The 21,008-nt window shown below is 41.7% G+C and overlaps 1 protein-coding gene across 8 annotated transcripts in view; it reads right to left on the bottom strand.

The window, feature by feature from the left end:
* Nucleotides 1-21,008, bottom strand: part of LOC127008852 (delta-aminolevulinic acid dehydratase-like) — an 82,141-nt gene that overhangs the window by 17,721 nt on the left and 43,412 nt on the right. For 7 of the 8 annotated variants that reach the window (XM_050881230.1, XM_050881227.1, XM_050881229.1 and 4 more), the window contains exons 6-8: nucleotides 10,003-10,235; nucleotides 7,747-7,863; nucleotides 1,856-1,955 (exon numbers count right to left, since the gene is read on the bottom strand). In XM_050881230.1, coding sequence (XP_050737187.1) covers nucleotides 1,856-1,955; nucleotides 7,747-7,863; nucleotides 10,003-10,235 — 450 coding nt within the window. Of the gene's footprint in view, nucleotides 1-1,855; nucleotides 1,956-7,746; nucleotides 7,864-10,002; nucleotides 10,236-14,036; nucleotides 14,179-21,008 lie in introns of those variants that run through there. The other variant, XR_007761376.1, reaches the window with a different exon arrangement.

Raw genomic sequence — 21,008 nt, 5'->3', positions numbered from 1 at the left:
TGCATATTTCTGAACTGTACTCACCTATGGCACCAGCGGCAAGAACGGTGGCGCAGAAACCATTCAAGGGGTCACTCAACAAACTTAGACACTCACACACTCATGCACCCATGCCCTCCCTCACCTCTCTCTCTCTCTCTCTCTCTCTCTCTCTCTCTCTCTCTCCACTTGGCGAGTGAGAGAGAGAGAGAGAGAGGAGAAGAGAAGAGAAGAGAAGAGAAGAGGTGAGGGAGGGCATGGGCGCATGAGTGTGTAAGTGTCTAAGTTTGAGTGACCCCCTGAATGGTTTCCGCGCCACCGTTCTTGCTGCTGGTGCCATAGGTGAGTACAGTTCAGAAATATGCAGCCAGCATCACACATGCGAACAGAACACCGTATCGTAACAAGGCTGTGTTAGGCCAGGTGCACACACGCGAACAGAACATCGTAATGTAACTCCGTTGTGTAACAAAAACGTCAGTGTGGATGGGACCTTGTAACAACACTGCGTAACACCTGCTCGAACATACATGTTACTGGAGAACGCCAGTCCTCGTCGACAGACCGACTGATCGGCTCGACTGACTTCAGCCAACTCTGTCGGCACAACCCCTTCTGATGGGCTAAATTATAGCCCCCCTCAGACAATCAACAAACCACCTCTGTAAGGGCTCTTCCATAGCCCAGTCAGTCAATGTGCTGACAAAAATGAAACAATAACAACAACAAACTTGTTATACTTTGGGGTTCACTCCCGTTCCACCAGTTGTCGCTTTTTGTGCATAGCATCAAAGGATGTTACAGTGAGGTTACGCAGTGAGTGGGCAGTATGTGTGTTAGACGTGTATCAACTGAGCCACCACCGAATCTGCTCAAGTCGCTGACAGCTCAGTAATCAGTAAATTTATTGATCCACTGCGTGAGAACTATTTGTATGAAGTGTGCCTTAAAACAAAGGCAAAATGGTTTATCCGGCATAAGTTTCCCCCCGTTCGTGCCAGATTAAAAAGGTTCTACTGTAACACAGAGACTTTGGGTTAGTGGCAGACTGAAGAGGAAGGATGGATAAAGGAAATGGCCATAAAATTAAAGTTCTTGGCTTAGGCAGAGCCGTGAAATTGATAATGGAAACGGAGCAATTTTTGGAAAAATGTCAGAACACTGCCATACAGAGAAAACTGATTTCACCATGCATCCCCGTCCTTTGGGTGTTAAGTTCGCCAGATTTCCTGCTAGCCATGAGATCGTTACCCAAAATCTCCAGATCTAGCAGGAAAATTTCTAGAACAGCAACTACATTCATCATTGTTTTTTCTGTTTTTAGTTTGATTGACTTGCGTCACTGCTGCACAATGTTTTATAAGTTATGTTCCTAATGAAATTTGTACTATATTAAGGATAACTTTGTTATATGGAAAATGTGTCCTAAATTTAGGTCTTGATAAGGTGAAGGTGGGTGGATATGCCATAGCTGTGCATGGTTGCAGTGCTCATCTCCATACCATTGGCCCTTTGTGGTTGGTTAGAACCAATTACCCCAGGACATGTGCCAATATGAAATCTGGGATTGTCATACCTTATCTTCCCCAGGTTTCCCCTCGTACCCATTTATTGACCAGGATGAAAGGGAGGATGAACATCTAGGTGAGCTGAACACTGACTGCCTGGGCCAGGATCTGAGCCTGGGCCCGCAGAGTTGTAGCCAGATGCTCTCTAACCACTACTCCACGGAGGTGCATTTTAAGGAAATCCATAATTAGAAATACACTAAATAGAGGGTCTACTGTACTAGAAAGAGAGGACTAGCTGAGCCATCCTTATCAGATAAGTCGTTACAAAACAATTACAAATGAATGAAATAAAAAATTTATCATACCTGCACGGCGCATGCTGGTGAGAACCTCCATAAGTGTTGTTCTCAGATTGAAGGCCCCAGCTTGGCTCCCATGGTATAACATGGCATATTCCCCAGAAACCTTAAAAAAATAAAATTCATTTCAGAAGTGTGCAATGTATATCATTAATTACTCATTAACCCTAGTCTATATATACCAAGTCAAGTCACTTTGCTTCAAAACTGCAACCGGTACGCGCAGGGGGTGGTAAAAAAAAAAAAAAAAAAAAAGTTTACTGCCTTTTTTCACAGCGTGTTCAGGCAAGCCACTGACAAATAAAATATGCCTTTTTATTGTGCTCTTGTGTGACTGCAATTCCAATGCCTACAAAGGGCAGTGTGGGGTGTGAGGGAGGGCGTGTTGAAGTAAATGATTTAAATTAGTTCGCCTTTCTTCGTTTTCTCTAAATCCCTGTTTCTACATTCTCTAGTTTGGCTCCAAGCAGCATCACGCATAAACCATGCCTCTGCCGTGTCTCCTCCCACAAACCTGCGTATGACTTGACTTGGTATATATAGACTTAGCATTAACCTTTTCACTACGGCCGGGCGAAAAAGCACTTCACCCCATATCTGGGCTGGCCGCACGGGCCAAATTTTAAATGTTGCTACTGAATATAACAAGTTTTAAGCCCTAAATGCAACATAATCATCATGTACTATATATAAAAATATGCATAATTAAATGGTGCACATAAAGAAATATAAATTATTTGATGATTTTGAGATGTATGCATAAATATACAGAGAAATTTGCATTATGTGTAGATGATGTGTATCTGCTGAATTGTATTTCCTTACATTAGCTGTGATAAAGAAATAGATTTGTGGAGGAAAGTGGAGGAGAGGGAAGGGAAGGACACACGTAAGATCATGGAAAACATCCCTCTGATTCACCAGCAATATGCACAGATTTGACGGAGTAAAAGGTTGAATGGATGTCCTCCTGGAGGTGGGTCTTGTGTGTGTGTGTGTGTGTGTGTGTGTGTAATTCACCACGGCCTGATCACGAGTTGGACTAGCTTTTGCCAGCAGGTACCCTCATGACGTGAGCAAGTGCTTATAATTGTCAATCTCTGGGTACTGCCAGGACCTCACACACCACACACCCCATCCCCCTTGTTCAATGGGGGACAGTAACCACTCCTAGTCAACGGAAAGAATCCAGCCTGAGCAGGGCTCGAACCGTCGCCTGTTTTGCCATGAAGCCTTGTAGCGCGGCGCTCTAACCATTGAGCTACTGGAGCAGTGTGTGTGTGTGTGTATTTACCTAGTTGTATTTACATATTTGTAGTTTTACAGGGCCCGGGCTTACGCTTGTGTGGTCCCGTCTCCATATCTGTAATTGTCCAACTTTTCCTTAAAGTTTTGCACACTCTTCGCCGATACTACATCCTCACTTAGTCTGTTCCAAACCTCTATACGTATTTCTTTGCGGGAAGCTATATTTCTTTATGTCTCTCAAGCATCTTCCCTTCCTCAATTTTTTGCTGTGTCCTCTTGTGTCCCTGGTGTTTATTCCTTCTCTTAGTAGTAACTCCTCATTATCTACTTCTTTCATTTTACTCAATAATTTATAAATTTGTATTAGGTCTCCCCTTTCTCTTCTTTGTTCCAGTGTTGGAAGGTCCATTTCCTTTAATCTCTTCATATGTCAATGCCTCCAGTTCTGGAATCATTTTTGTTGCCATCCTTTGTATTCTTTCTAGTTTTTTTGTGTTTTTTCTTATGGGGAGACCACACCACCTCTGCATATTTCAATTTTGGTCTAATCATAGTGGTTATTAACTTTTTCATCATATCCTTATCCATGTAGTGGAATGCTAATCCTATATTTCTCACCATTTTATACGTATCACCGAATATCCTATTAACATGACTCTCAGGCTGTTGATTATCTTGTATTGTCACTCCCAAATCTCTCTCTTCTTGAACTTTCTTTAATATTTTTCCATCTCCCATATATTTCCATTTTGATCTCCCCTCACTCTTTCCCATTTCCATTACTTGACATTACTTCACATTGAATTCCATTTCCCATTTCATACTCCTTTCCCAAATCTTGTTCAGCTCATCATGCAGAATTTCATAGTCTTTACTGTTTCTTATATGCCTTAGCAGTTTTGCATCATCTGCAAACAGGCTCATATAACTGTTTACTCCCTCTGGCATATCATTTACAGATACTAGGAAAAGTAATGGTGCCAATACCGATCCTTGAGGCACTCCACTATCTACAATTCTCCATTCTGATTTCATGTCCTTTACCACTGTTCTCATTTTCCCTTTCAATCTTCCTTTATTTCCTTTAGTCTTGTATGTGGAACTTTGTCGAACGCCTTCTTCAGGTCCAAGTAAACGCAATCAACCCATCCGTCCCTCTCCTGTATTATATCTGTCACTCTTGAGTAAAAGCTCAGTAAGTTTGTTACACATGAGCACCCTTTTCTGAAGCCATATTGTTTACTTGTGATTATATTAGCTCTTTTAGAAATCTTGTCCATTGTTTCTTTATCACTTTCTCACATATTTTACATACTACACTGGTCAATGATACAGGTCTGTAGTTCAAGGGTTCTTCCTTTTTTTCACTTTTGTATATAGGGACCACTTCAGCCCTCCGCCACTCCTTTGGTACTTTACCAGTTGTTACGGAGCTTTTTCTAATTCTTCCCGGGACTTCTGGCACCTAGCCAAAAATATCTCCACCAATTTCACTTCTTCATCTTTCCCTCCTCTCCTTAACCCTGACGGCAGCACCGCCGTCTCATCTATCTCTACCTCTACCTTCCTCCTACTCATTCCCCCTCTGACTCGTTTATGCCTGTTATTAAGATTCTTAAGTGATGTTTTCTATGCCCTCTCTGGTTTCAACTCTCAGAAGGCTTATGGACCTGATGGAGTGCCTCCTATTGTCCTTAAAAACTGTGCCTCCGTGCTGACACCCTGCCTGGTCAAACTCTTTCCCCTCTGCCTGTCAACATCTACCTTTCCTTCCTGCTGGAAGTATGCCTTCATACAGCCTGTGCCTAAGAAGGGCGACCGATCCAATCCCTCAAACTACTGCCCTATAGCTTTACTTTCCTGCCTATCTAAAGCTTTTGAATCAATCCTTAACCATAAGATTCAAAAGCACCTATCCACTTCTGACCTTCTATCTGATCGCCAGTATGGGTTCCCCAAGGGGCATTCTACTGGTGATCTTGCTCTCTTAACCCTTAGAGTACAGGTGGCGATATATTTCTCTGGATGCTGTGCACGGGGAAAATTGACATTTAAAAGAGGTGGAAATGGTGTCTTTCTTCTTTGCAATAATTATATATTCATCTAGTATATATGGTGGTGTAATAAAACTTCTCTTCTAATAATAATAAAAAAGTTATGAGAGCTGAAAATATTGCTCATTTTCTTGTGGCTGTGACGCGTTGCATGGAAGCACCCCACTTGCTCTCTCTCTCTCTCTCTCTCTCTCTCTCTCTCTCTCTCTCTCTACTTGCCCCTCCCTCCTTATCTTCACCTATCACCTGACTGATTCTTTGACCAAATAGTTGTAAATATTGCAGTTGGCAATGCTCCCTTGCCAGAATCTGAAGGAGTGATGTTCGCAGTTCCCTCGATACGGCTGATCATCCTGCAAGCACTGACATAAGTGTTAACATTCAACACTCCCTGAACGTGCATGTACGTTCGTAAGAGAGGCATACGTATCCGACTCCAATAGGTCTGGACCTCCTCTTTCCAATTGTGTTTTTGGTTTTTAGCTGTGATGAATATTTTTTGAGATACAGAGGTTAAAAGAGACCCCCCATTGGGCTGCCCGACTGCGCCTGTGGGGATAGTCGCGTCCGCACCGCGCGCAAGGAAAGGGTTAAAAGTATTAATTTGCCTGGTTTTGTTCTAGTCTGTCCGCTTGTGATCTTTGTGAGTGGTGAGGGAAATATGGAAACAGTAAACAAGTTGAACCTCTCTGCGAGCTATTTTGCGGCGGCGGCAGCGGTTTACGTTCAATAGGCATTAAAAAGTCAATCATGATATTAGTGATTTCATGATTTTTAACAGAAAGAGTTAGCAGATTATTTCATAACACAGAAAACTAGCAGAATAATATAGGTTTGTCCAACTGTCCCACGGGTGACCACAAGCGACCGCTCTTACTTTAGCAGACGACACCATATGGATCACAAGCGTGAATTCAGAAATACCAGCCAATTGTAAGGCAGCTGCCTTCAACTGCGGCTTAAAAACGAACTGTTCTTACTTCCCATTTTCTGCCTATTAACAAGGTACGTATTTTGAGATAACAAGAGAATAAAGTCGAAAAATTTGTGATAATAAAGGAGAAAAGTCAGAAAAAGTCATTATTTTCCACGGGTCGGAACAAACAAGCGCTTTTAAATGGATTTCAATACCTCGAGTTTCGCGATCCTCGAGTTTAGCGCCATACCTTCGGAATGAAGCAGGCGCGAAACTCGAGAGGGTACTGTATATATATATATATATATATATATATATATATATATATATATATATATATATATATATATATATATATATATATATATATATATATATATATATATTAAGATAAAAAGTGGAAATTTTGAGGGGGGATGAATGTCAACTGGTACAGCCATTGCAACAGCACAAATTGTTCATTTGTCTGTGTTAACTAAGAGCACAAAACACTACTGTCACACATTGTCATCTATCTTATCACATGCCTGAAATTATTTACCTGTGGAAATAGTAATATAGCAGATATTTCACTTGTAGACTGGTTAAATATTATATTATATAGTACGTATCACGATCTGCATGCACACCGCTTGTAAGTATATCATATAAGCTGGGATTTGATTGGATACGCATCCATGAGCTTGGAAACAATGGGCCAATTATAAGGCTTGATGTGTGACACATAGCCATCCACCAAAACAAACTTTAAATAAAAAAGAAGCATGAAATTTGAAAAGCGCCACAATCGTGGCGTGATGGAGTCTGACACACAAGCCACGATCGTGGGTGATGGAGTACGGGGGCTAACATGGCTTGCTGAATATTTGGGCACAGGGCTGTATTTTCATTCTAGTATTTCTATTGTAAGTAAATCTGATGTTAGATGGGTATTATTTCTGAATATGTGGTTACTTTGACTTCTGGTCTTAATATAAGTGTTTTGCATACATGGTACTGTAGTAGGTCAGACTGAAACTGCTAAAAAATAGGTAAGGAAAGGTAAAGCATCGTCGTTGATATGGAGATGCATGTGAGAGGCCTCAAGCAGCGAAGGGGCTAACTAATAGCCAATGCGGTGTACTGGCAACTACAAAAAAATAATGGCATGACAAAGCCTATTCATTTATAGCAGTGATCTACTACTGCTGTGTTTCTGTATGTCCTAGAGCATTTTTATGTATGTGGCAACACATACTTTTGAAGGACAAATGGATGAACATGAGCGGTAGTTTTCCCAGGTGTTGAACGTGGAGGTGATACTTTTCCATATTGTCTCGTAGTCTCTCTGCACTAGAAATTATACTGAATAAATTGTGTTTCACTGAAAACATATCTTGTGGCCATAACTTATCTGACCATGTTAAAAAAATTAATATAAACACTAAATGATAATGTATAAATAAAAATAAACTACCACCATAAAATTAGGTGGAGTGGGCTAAAACGTCAATACTAGGATATGTGTTGGTGCGCAGAGGCAATGTGCTGTTGGTAAAGAAGGGGTTGATATAGAATACTCATTTATTTTATGCTATAATAATAAAAATAATAATAATAATAGTAGTAAAGAAAACTATTATATGCTATTAAATACTAGTCCCCTAATTAAAAACAAAACAAATTTCTTTATTTTATACCTGGTAGATAAAGAGTGGGTGCTGAGGGTATTTGTCTTTAGTCTGCCTCACAATATCAAGGTAGGATATGCCTGGTTTCACCATCAGCATATCAGCTCCCTCTTCCACATCACGCTCCTGGAAATTCAAAATAAAGAAGTCAAAAGTCTTGTGATGTGAAAATTACTGTGATGGTTGATGGCGGGGAAGGAAAAAACAGATTGTTTTCCCTCTCTTTTTTGTGGTAGTATATGACACCTTTAACCCCTTCACTACGGCCTGGCCAAAACAGCGCTCCACGCCATATCCGAGATCGCCTCACGCGCCAAATTTCAAATGTCGCTATTGAATATAACAAGTTTTCAGCCATAAACTCAACATAATCATCATGTATTATATATGAAAACATGCAGAATAAATGGTGCACATAAAGAAACTCACTATGGCCTGGCCAAAACAGCGCTCCGCGCCGTATCCGAGATCGCTGAGCGAGCCAAATTTCAAATGTTGCTATTGAATATAACAAGTTTTCAGCCATAAACTCAACATAATCATCATGTATTATATATGAAAACATGCAGAATTAAATGGTGCACATAAAGAAACTCACTATGGCCTGGCCAAAACAGCGCTCCGCGCCGTATCCGAGATCGCTGCGCGAGCCAAATTTCAAATGTCGCTATTGAATATAACAAGTTTTCAGCCATAAACTCAATATAATCATCATGTATTATATATGAAAACATGCAGAATTAAATGGTGCACATAAAGAAACATAAATTAATTGATAATTTTGAGATGTAAGCCCTAATAGAGATAAAATAACTCGTATATTGGCAAAAGCGAGCCAGGATGCAGTATGTGCATCCTCGGATATGGTACGGGGCACGCAAGGACGCAGTATACACGTCCTCGCGTTGAAGGGGTTAAGCTCCATTGTAAGGTTCTTTTGGTCAGCTGCAGCTTGTGCTGGGAAAAGCATCTTTATGGTGATGTCTTCAGTAGTTTTCTTGCCTTCTACTATGACTGTTGCTTCAATTAACTAAAGTTTGCAGTTATATACAGTAAATGGGTAGCATAGAGATGAATGACTGGCATATACAGTAGGATCTCGTCAGTAACGTTTAACTGGTGGCTAAAAATGTCACACATTATCTGTGTGACATTCAAATACATGTCTAGGTTTACCCCTAAAGGGTGGGTGACCATAATCACAGGCAGCAAACTAGGTGGGCTCAAATGAGGGGTGCTTGTAATCACAGTTTGGCTGCCAGGGGCCTCACAGTTGAGGTAAAAAGTGATGGCAATCAGAGAGCCTCACAAAAGAATACAGTGCTGGAATATTAAGTTGTGTATTAGAGTGTAAACTACTCAAATATTTCTTATACTTTTAAAGTTACCTTGTGGGAAAGAGAGTAAGGATGCAGTGCTTGTGATACAGTAGCCATACAACCCTTACCGGTACCAAGGCTACAGGAGACATCTATCATCAACCACTTCCTCCTACTTCTTGTCTCAGATAATGGACAGGCATTTACATGTATTGCATTGTTTTCTATGTATACCTGAAGATGAGTGTTCACTGAGCTCAGTGTCAATGTATGTGCTTGGCTAGTAAGTGTTATGTGCCTTAATTATGGGGAGGCGGTGGTTGAGTGGCCAGAGTGCGGGTGTGGTGAGCCCATGGACCTAGGTTTGAGTAACACCAAAATACGTTGCTTTTTCAAGTTATCGCCGAGTGGCAGAAGATTACCCACATGCTGCCCGGATCATCAGTCAACTCTACTTCAGTGACTTCGTTCAAGTGGATCACCAGGGGGCAGCATTGGCCAAGCAAAGCAGTGGTGTGGTGAGTGCAGGGTCCAGAGTTTATATCTTGTCAATGACTGACTACTTTGTACCACTCTGAGTTAAAAACAATTTTCATGCTATTCGTTAACTCTAAGTTTGTTACTTACTTTAGTGGAGCAGGAAGAGAGTGGCATCATTATATTAAAACAAAAAAAAAAGAAGCACCAGCACCAACTGAGACAGACCATTTGACCCCCTTAGTTGAGTTTATAGGCACAATGCATCAGAAAATCATATGCTTGCTTCAACTAATAGAGGTAGATTAGCAACTGCTTTCATGTTTCAAGTCAGATTTCTAATTAGGAGGAGGGAAAGGATAAATGGTTGGTACAAATACTGATGCATTTCAGATATTAATGGTCCCAATATTAGAAAGTTTTCTGTACTATTTTCTTGCAAGATTGCTATGAAAGCTTTATTACTCACAGCAGCTCTGGCAGCCAACCCTGAAGCTCCTGGGGGCAGCTGGTAGCATCGGCGATCACCAAAGGCTGGAGCAGATTTAGCAGCTTCTCTGAATGGTCCATAGAAGGAAGACGCAAACTTTACAGCATAAGAAAGGACTGTCACTTGATTGGCCAGACCTGCTTCTTTCAGCTCTGCTTTAATAGCACCAATCCTGCCATCCATCATGTCAGAAGGAGCAACAATGTGAGCACCTGCAAAAAATATATGTATAAAAGCAAAAATCAAGGAGTTTTGTTAATAGTAATCATTACCAAGCTAAAAAAATATATATATTTAAATACTCTAGGCTTATGCACCAAGGATAAAGGCTAAAGTAATAAAGTTCTATAAAGATTTGGGAGGAGGAAGAGGAAACATGGATGAGCAGGCAGCAGAAAGCCTATTGGTTCAGTGATTTAATCAATCCCTCATCCACAGGAGTGACCTGCGGAAAGGATTAAAGAACTTTTGTCTGTACTCGTGGATACATTGTTCAATCCCGATGCAGCAAAGTGACGATCATTGCAATTCTTAAAGGAGTTGATTGTTTCTGCACTAACTACTTCTGCAGAAAGGCTGTTCCTGTGGTGGACAACTCTGTTCGAGAAATAACTCCTGCCGATATTTGTACTGCATCGCTTCGCTTGAATTGTTTTACTGTTGTTTCTTGTTCTCTAGTTGATTTGCAGCAGGAAGAGTTTGGAGTGACTGACATTGCTGAACTTGTTCAGGTACTTGAAGACTTGTATTAGGTCGCCCCACAATCGTCTCTTTTCCAATGTGAAGAAGTTGAGTCGCTTGAGTTGTTCTCCATAAGGTTACGCCCTCAGTAATGGTATCATTTTAGTAGCATCGCTGTATTCTTGAGTAATTCAATGTCTTTCTTGTAATTAGGGGGCCGGAACTGCACAGTGTATTCCAGTGAATTATGCAAAGTTAACATAACTCCCAGTGTCTTAAATTCCAAGTTCCTCGCTTTGAACCCGAACATAGTACGTATTGCCTTTCTTGCAGGCAGAATTGCAATCTTTTGTGTGTTTCAGGTCACTGCTGATAGTGATCCCGAGGTCTCTTTTCTCCTGCACTACCAGTAGTGGTTTGCCACCCATGTAGTGTGTGGTTACTATTTCTGGACCCAAAGTGCATTATTTTACATTTGTTAGTGTTAAAGGACATTTGCCACTTTTTTGACCACTTGTTAACGACTTTTAAGCGTCATTTTTAACGTGGTTAATGTAACGTGTTACGTTTAAGTTTAAGGCGCGAACTGCTGTCTCACGTCAGGTCCGGTGTACCGTTGCCTGTGTTCTCCAGTTGACTGAAGTGGTTGAGACAACACAATAGGCTTTTAGTTAAGTGATGTGTGGCCGAGCAGTAGCCGTTATAAGTTCACTTTAGTTCACTTTAGTTCTCTCTCTCAGGTTAATACAAATACCAAATGTATTTTAACTATATTAACAGTTGTACTACATAAGGTTTACAGTTTACGTGAGCGAGACGCACGAAATCAGAGACAGCCACACCGCTGCAGGGCGCGGGGCGGCAGAGCACCGCTCGCCTGCCCGTCACCCGTCTTCTCTCCTTTCTCTGCGTTGTTTGCCCGTTTTATTTGCTTGTAGTTCGTCCGGAAGGGTGTGGGTTCCGGTTGATGACTGTTGATGAAAGTCATCATTTGCTGATCCTAGTGTCAGTTCATCACAGCTTCCCACGGCCAAAAGCACGACGTGTTGTTAGACATCCTGTTGTGCGACACCGACCGGGTGTCGCCACACGCACTGATCATACATACACATGTACATTATAATATACACATTACATCGCTCGGTTCTCTAAAAGTCGCGACCTCGCGACTCACCCGACCTTTAAAAGCAGTGTACCTACCCATGTTACAGTCGCACAATGTGTACTAGTTAAACGAGGTCCTGTTATTGCATTAAAAAAAATATATATACAAGTCAGAGCCCGCTTAACGATACAGCATTGGGAAATGCCAATGATAATTAGAAATAATCATGGAAGTAACAAGAAATGGGCAAAGTACATACAGGGCGAAGTAAACTTGGCAAGAGTCATGGACATGGAAGCTCAGTACTATTCCGAGAAAACAAAATAATAGCTCGAAAAATTATTTACATGATACATCCTAGTAAAATTAAATTGACTAAACTGTCATTAGGATACATGGTAATGGAGCTATTTGGAATAGTAAAAAGAAAAAGGAACAATCCTTGAAGAAGATCTGCTACACACTGAACCTTCGAGTCACACCTGGACACAAAACTGTCGCAGAGAAACACTCATCCATTGCGTGACAATTAATTGCCAGTGTCGTTACCCTCGGCACGCCTTCGAGACGGGTGGGGTTTACAACAATAGATAAGGTTGTGTGAAAAGAGGTAATGTTATCCGTAGAGTCTCCTAATAGTTACAATGTGATAACAAGGACAAGTCTGGAGAACCTTAGAAGCATCGGCAGTCAGCACCACTAACTCCTAATACTCCGTTTTACAGGTCTACAGTACTATAAAAGAAAATCCTGTCACTAAGTTGTGAAATCACTGTTGTAACAAATCTCACTGAAATATACAATTCCAGCATAATTGATTAAAGAAATTCCAGCATTAATAAACATCAAATGAAAAAGACAAATTTCCACCTATCCCTCGATCGTAACGAACGTGGATGACTGACATCTTTGACGCCAAAAATAATTCCCGTAACGGGTAACAGTGGTATGTCAAGTAAGGGTAAGTAAGACTTGTCTGCTTACTGCCAAAGCTTACAGATATTCACATGCTGGTTACGATAAAAGTTAGGGACAGCATCTGCTCAAGTTAAGTTAAGTCTGTCAGTGCAGAGAAAAAGTATGTTTTAATCAGAAGCACATGAGGTTCAAGGTTAAATTGTACCTATCCCTATGTTAGTCTACACCCTCGGTTATTACGGCTCCAATTAAATTAAGAAGACTGACTGCCTTGCATCAACTCAGCAATAAAAGAAAATAGTGGGTTAGAGTGAAAAGTATTACTCAAGCACTCCCCTCTCGCATGAAAAAGATGCAGGCAAAAGCTTAGGAACCAAACATAAATTAGTAGATGCGAGGATGCAGGTTATAGTCGTGTGGTGGAAAGATACACAAAGCAGCGTCAGGCTGAACCTCAAGCCGGCGCTAGTCTTTGGAGACGATCACTATGCACCATTCTGTACAAAAAAAAAATCGTAAAGCTCAAATTTCCAACCACCTATTTATCTGACTATTTCTGCCTAAACCACGGGTAAAAGAACACACCAAGGAATTTTTTATTACCGCTGGTGACACCCAAAAAGGTTTAGGTCAGAGGGTCGCGAAGGCCCCCCTCCCCGACGAACGTGTCGACGGCAAACGAAGCTTCAAAAAGGACCCAAAATTACTTTAAATGCCATAAAAGTTGGCTGATAAAACCGTGTAGGTTGCCAATGGGGCTGTAGTAATGGGATACTGCACTCCTTCGAAGAGGAACTTTAAGGACAATCATGTACATAAGGAACTCTAGTAATAATCTAGCATTAGCTACAGAAATGGTTTCTCCATCTGTCTAGTTTCCCTGTTTAAAACACGAGATCAAATCAGTAGATAGCCTATAGGCGTCCACTGGCCTATTAAAAAGGCCACTCGTTTGCACAGTGTCCACAGCAAAATATACACCCTTTATGAGGCTGTGTTGCCCATCTTCCCCAAATGTTTAAAGAAAAAGTGACCAAAACGCATCATAAACCTTCCGTCCAGTGAACGCGCTCCTGTTTGTGAGGGCCGGCGTTCCCGTTCCCGGGATTGACCTTCAAGCGGCTGAGAGATATTTTATCTCCTGGATTTGACACGAATGAAATGTCCATGACAATCTCACTTTGAAACAAGAAGTCCCTGGCGGAACAATCTGCCTCCCTAGTTACCCTGCGAAAGGCCTAACTGCTGTTGCTGTTAGCGGGTGATTAGGGGCAGAAGCCATTGTGGGATTAGTAAGGTAAGTAAATACCTCTTGGTTGCACATGGAGCGTAGGAGGAGCAAGCACCCTTTGAAGACTGCTACACTCCTTACATGAGAACAGTTACCGTTGTCCTTGACGGCACTGTTCTTTCTCTCAACCCACCCCTCATAGTCCTCGTGTCAGGTTTCTCTGCCATTAAAGGAGTTACTAGTAAAATGAGGAGTAAAATGGTAAAAGAAAAAAAAATATTGCTGCAAAAATAAGTAAAGTAATAATCATTCACCGCTAAGTATGTGTTCACTCCTCCCCGATGCTTTTAAAATGCATAATAAAAGAGGAATAAGAATAATGAGTGAGGCTTAGCAAGACAAAACGTCTCCACTGTGCAATAAAATACACAAAAGAAAGGAGAAAAGAAAATGAATGATTATACATAAAATGCGTAACAATGTTACTCAAGAAAAATATTAAACAACCACACGCCAGAAAAATCAACAGCTGAAAAATCTAATAGATTAGATACGGCCCCTCACGCCTAAACACGTGAACATAATAATAGTAATTCACCTGAAATCATGTTGCATGTGGTGTAATTACTTAAACCGTATCAATGAGTGTCAGCTATAATGTGTTAAAAACCTTGAAGACAGCAACTCGATACCCCACTACTCAGCACGCTCGCGTCCTTCCCTCGCCGGTGACCAAATGTATTTTAACTATATTAACAGTTGTACTACATAAGGTTTACAGTTTACGTGAGCGAGACGCACGAAATCAGAGACAGCCACACCGCTGCAGGGCGCGGGGCGGCAGAGCACCGCTCGCCTGCCCGTCACCCGTCTTCTCTCCCTTCTCCGCGTTGTTCGCCCGTTTTATTTGCTTGTAGTTCGTCCGGAAGGGTGTGGGTTGCGGTTGATGACTGTTGATGAAAGTCATCATTTGCTGATCCTAGTGTCAGTTCATCACAGCTTCCCACGGCCAAAAGCACGACGTGTTGTTAGACATCCTGTTGTGCGACACCGACCGGGTGTCGCCACACGTACAGTCATACATACACATGTACATTATAATATACACATTACACACTGAGTGATCTGGTCTAGGTCTCTAAATAATTTTATAGTCTGCAGTTGTGAGAGCCTTCCCTTATTTCTGTAACCTTTAGTCTAGTTGTACTACCACGTTCAACTGACTCTTCTTTATGGCATAAAATGGTTTATACGTATCAGCAATGACTCAATAATTTCTGCAAATATCAGTTATATGTAAAAGTGGTATAAACATTTCAGACCCGTTCTTTCACTTATACTCGTCATTATTTGTTTACTTTTTGTTTACTGAGTTGTGATGAGAATACAATCACTGGTCTACATCACTGCTGTGTTTAAGGGGAGCGTCCGCCATGTCTTAAATAATCAACGTATGTTTCTGATTATATTCATGTGAAATGTATGCCTATGGGGAAGCAATAAACGCTTACTTTCAAGTCTATAAGTCGATGCATTATAGCAGGAAAAAATAAAATACAGTACCCTCTTGAGTTTCGTGCTATATGAGTTTCGCGATCCACGAGTTTCGCGGTTAGTCCTAAATTCTTACCATCCCGACTTTTGCGCATTATCACCCCGAGTTTCGCACTGCTTTGACACATACGGGTCACGTCTACTTACCATCGGCGTCACGCACGCTACCTTTAAGGGGCGCATAGTCTTAAAAAGCATATGAAGTTTCATATTTTTGGCTGTAAATTTTACACAATAAAGTAGACCATAATCTAACATCTCTGGCAAAGTTTGAGCCTGACTGACCAAAAACTTTTTTTTTTTTGGAAAATTTTTGACCGAATTTGAGTTCTAAATAACTTTTTTCTATATGGGTTTTCAGATATTTTGTTCATTGGACAATGTAAAGAAACCTCAGTGCTAACATTTGGACAATATGCGTTGGCGATGTTTTGTTTCCATATATATAATAATATTTTTTTTCATTATGTAACCAAACACATATTGCTGTTTCGGTGTAAAATATATGAAAAAAATATTCTATGGCACTTAGAAGAGTTTTGTCTTGATGGAAATATAGTCTTACCATTACCCTATTGAATGAACTTATCCAATTGGAAATGCCTATTATAGGTTATCAGAATTTTAACGAAAATGACAACTTACATTTCGAGAAATCATTGTTTTTACATTTCGTTACCATAATATGTTTGATATGCTATTTCTGCAATGTATTTTTTATTCTACAGATATTTCTGAGTTATGGTACCTGGTCCCCTCCTTTTCTAAGGATATTATACACTCGATGGTGTAGGTATCATGGGGCACCACCCCACTCATTGGAGATAGCTAGGTTTTTACTCAGAAGCCTCCAGGCTTATAATGTTTTTCTGCTGCCTTGCTGGCTTGTTTTCTTGTCTTTTTCTTCTTCCTCTTCTTGTTCTTGGTTCTGCTTGTCCTCTTTTCCTTCCGCTCAAGAGAATCTATGAAGTTGGAGGACCTCTTGAACCCAAGTGAGGTCAGGAGGTTGGCTTCACTGTGCCCAAAGTTATGCTCCAGGATTGTGACCTGGGACACAAAGACAGTCCTAAGTAGGCCACAGAATTTGTCTTTTGAAGCCTTCCTCCAGACCTTTCCGTGTAGGCTCTCATTTCTGTTCTGTGTCCTCCCCTTCAGGCACTTCTCCAGCAGTTCTGGTCTTGTGAGGTCACGGTACACCGTCCTGATGAGGCTGAGGATGTCGTATGACATGTGGGACAAGTAAATCCTCTTGTCAGTGTGTGGTGCTGGTCTCTCCCCTTTTGCCAGGCTTCTCTGCACCCAGCACCATGAGGATTGACTCTCGGGACACAGACGATGTTCTTTTTGGTGGCAGTGTGGTGATAATAGCTGGCCATTATCGCTGACCTCATGCTACCGACAGTCTCATGCTTGTCTCTGACAGCCTTTGTGTAGTATGAGGAAAGCTTGTTAATAACTTCGTCAGTCAGCTGCTTTACAGCTACATATATCGAAAAACTGCCTAAAAATCATATAAATAACGTAATAAACACATAGCACCTAGGTTCTAGAGTGTGGTTGCGTGCCAGCGGGCCACTCTAGGCCTGAGATAGTCAGATATGACTAATTTCCATTGGAAACAGGCATCGTACCGTTAAGATATTTCAAAACAGTTATCCATGAAGATAGACCAAAGTAGAAATGTGAAAAACAGAAAATCTAATTTTAGGGGGATATTTCCTATTCTTGGCTCAAACGCGACCCTTAAAGGTAGTATCACACTGGACGTTTTCCTCCAAACATTGTGGCTATGGCAAGAGAGAGAGAGAGAGAGAATGGGTTGTTTTGAAGCCGCAGTTGAAGGCGGCTGCCTTATGACTGGCTGACAGTTCTGAAAACACGCTTATGATTCGCTGGGAGTCCGATGACATCATCGCCGACGCTCACCCTATCAGCGGCTTCACTGCCTTAAGGTGGTGTCACAATGGCCTTTTCGTCCAACCGTTGGGGCTACGGGCAATGCCCGTATGCCCAACCGGTAGCGAGTTTACGGTTATCCGTTAGCTGGTGTCACACAGGGATTTTTTCTTCCCACCGAGTTGGCGCCAGCTAAGGCAACTGGCAACTCCAACTTTTCCGGGTGTGCGTCACACACGGCCAAGGTCTGTTGCCCGTATCCACATCCACAACGTAAACAAAGCACTTGCCCTGTATCAACATGGCGTCATCTGCTAAAGTATGGGCTGTCACGGCTTGTGCTGCCATTACCCAAGTTGTGGACTTGTTGCTGAAGTTAAATGGAAGGAAGAAACAGTTGTGGATGTGGCATGCCTGTGGTTCCTCCATGCCAGTTCTCATTGTCACCACTGCGCGTGCGCGGCCAACCCACCCATGTTGACTCAACCACATATACACATGGATCAAATAACAACTGGTGAAAGAAATAGATGACTGTCATAGGATTGGAAAATACAATGGAGAAAGAGACAGACCAATTAGGATTCGATTCAAGGCACAAGGCGAAGTAGAAGAGGCCCTGGCAGGAGCTTGGAAGCTAGCGGGAGAAGAAAACATCAAAATGATGTGGCTGAGGAAAGATCTGAATGAACAAGAGAGAGACAAGTTGAATGAACTCAGAGGTGAGGTTCGTGATTTAAATGAGAAGAGATCAGAAGAAGAAAAGAAGTTTTTTGGAGAGTAATGGATATGAAAGTGAGGAAGTGGTTCATGGTGACGAGAGGAAGGCGAGAAAAAGTCTAACGGGAAAGGAGGAAGGATGGAAAGTGTCTTATACGAATATCAATGGAATAGTGTCATCGTGGATAGAGTTTAACGACTATCTGAGACAGAGAACCTGATATTGTGGGGCTAACGGAAACTAAGTTGTGTGACTCAGTTGAGGTGGTAGGGATTGGAGAAGGTGCAGGAGGAGAGGAGGAGAGACAGAAAGAGAAAACAAGGAGGAGGTGTGATGTTGATGGTAAGGAAAGGCATTAGGGTGGAAGAGGTGATTGAGGGTGAAGGCTTGGCAGAGGTACAGGTAACTCTCGATTTATGCGAGTTTGGTTTACACGTTTTTTAAATAACGCGGGGTCCAAAATCCAAATAAATGTTTAATTTACATGTTTTTTTCACGTAAACACGATATTTTATGGAGTAGCCACCAGATGTCTCACGCAACTGGACTCACACAGCGCCATGGCCACACAGCTGAACTCAGTTCTTCCCGCGCGCCACTTGAACAACAATACAGTACCCACGCTGTCACGCTACTCAACAATAGGGGTGTGCAGGTACCGGTACCAGCTATATGGTACAGTAGCGGTACCAGACTGTTCGGTACCGGTACCAATACTAGCCAGTCGCTCATGGTGTCCCTCATTTCTTCCTCACACGAGTGAGGCTGAGACTGAGTGCCTGAGTGGATATCTCGGTGATATGGATATTCTCTCTCTCTCTCTCTCTCCATCGAATGAAGTGAATATTTATTTTTCGATAGAAACCTACCTCTTGTTTGATTTACATTGTTTTTGATTTACGTGACCTCTTCAAAGACACAATACTCGCGTAAATCGAGGGTTACCTGTACTGAAAGTGAAAATTGTGGGTGCTGAAGGAAGAAGGAGGCAGTGTGTAGTAGGGTATGTGCCACCAGGAACCAATGCATGGAAGGCCCGAGAATATGAACAAATGATACAAGACACAGTGAGTTGCCTGGATGGAATGTTGAGAGAGGGTGAGAGAATAATTTTAATGGGTGATTTTGATTGTAAAGAGGTAGAATGGGAGGATTGGCAGATGCAGGGAACAGAAGAGTCGTGGGGAGGAAGACTCCTGCAACTGGCAAAGGAACATGTGCTGATGCAATGGATTAAGGAACATACTAGATTCGGGAACGAAGGAGAGGCATCAAGATTAGACCTGGTTTTTAGCAAGGAACCAGAAGTAATAGAAAATATTAAAATAGATTGCCCAATAGCAAAGAGTGACTTTGTGATTGTGGAATTTGAAGTAAAAGAAAAGAGAACGATTGACCGAAAAGAGGATCACAAAATAGGGAGAAGTAACTACTCTAAGGCAGACTTTGTTAATATGAGAACTTTTTTTGAAAAGGCAAATTGGAGTGGGCTGTACAAAGCCAAGTTGGAAAGTTTCGTTTAGTCGGCGCAACATCTGTGGTCATATGCCGGAAAGAGACAGAAGGGGAAGGAATTATAGGAGAAGGGAACAGATCCCAGGAGATGGGACACAACCCCTGATTAATACCTGGTACCCATTCACTGCTGGGTGGACAGGGGCGTAGGGTATCGGAAAAGCCGCCCATTTTTTTCCACTCCACCTGGGAATCAAACCCAGGCTTGTACAAAGCCAAAAGTACCCAAGACAAGTGGGAGGAGTTTTTAAAGCTATACAAAGAAGCAGAGAAAAGATATGTCCCTAAGGTAACCAAAAAGGATGTTGGTAAAAAGGAGTGGTTTAACAAAAGATGCAAGGCAGCTAGAAAAAAAAAGGAGGTAGCCTGGAAGGGATGGAGGAGATGAAGAAGAATCAATGCGTGGAACAATTTCAAACAAGCAAGGAATGAATATACAAAGATTAGAAGAGAAGAAAAACGGAAATATGAAAAAGATATAATCGACAAATGCAAAGACCAACCTAAATGATTTTATAGACATGTGAACGGCAAATTAAAGAATAGAGAAACAATCGATAAACTGAAAATGGATGGAACTACATATGAAGACCCAGCAGAGGTGGCAGAAGTGATGAACAATAGCTTTCATTGAGTTTTCACAAAGGAAGATGAATTCGTACAACCACCAGGCCAGGAAAGAGGAAGGGTTATGCAGGAGATACAGTTGACGGTGCAGGAGGTCAAAGAAAGCTTATGGAATGGATGTAAGAAACGCGACAGGGTCTGATGAAGTATCAGGGTGGATCCTGAAAGAATGTAGTGAGCAACTTGCAGAGAAACTGTACTCCATAATGAGCACCTCCCTGAGTGGCGGAAGGGTACCACAAGATTGGAAGAGAGCAAACATAGTACCAATTTATAAAGGAGGAAAGAGAGAGGACCCATTAAATTACAGACTGGTATCACTCACTAGTGTGGTTGCGAAGATATGTGAGAGACTAGTTAAAAACAGGTGGTCGGATTTTTTAGAAAGGGAGAGAATTATCTCGGATTGCCAGTTTGGATTCAGGAGAGGAAGATCGTGTGTCACCAACTTGTTATGTTATTACTCAAGGGTGACAGATTTAATACAAGAGAGAGAAGGCTGGGGGGATGGAGTGTACCTGGATTTGAAAAAGGCATTTGACAAAGTACCGCACAGGAGACTAATTTGGAAAATTAAAAATAGGGGTGGAGTGGGTGATGGACTGATTAAGTGGGTGGAGGACTTCCTAACTAACAGGGAAATGAGTACAATAATCAAGGACAGGGTTTCCAACTGGTGCCCAGTGAGTACTGAGGTCCCACAAGGTTCGGTGCTGGCGCCAATAATGTTTGCTGTT

The sequence above is a fragment of the Eriocheir sinensis genome, chromosome 39 (assembly GCF_024679095.1).
Source record: "Eriocheir sinensis breed Jianghai 21 chromosome 39, ASM2467909v1, whole genome shotgun sequence".
NCBI lineage: Eukaryota > Metazoa > Arthropoda > Malacostraca > Decapoda > Varunidae > Eriocheir > Eriocheir sinensis.
The sequence above is the reverse complement of the archived record's forward strand: the minus strand, read 5'-3'. Positions and strand labels throughout refer to the sequence as shown.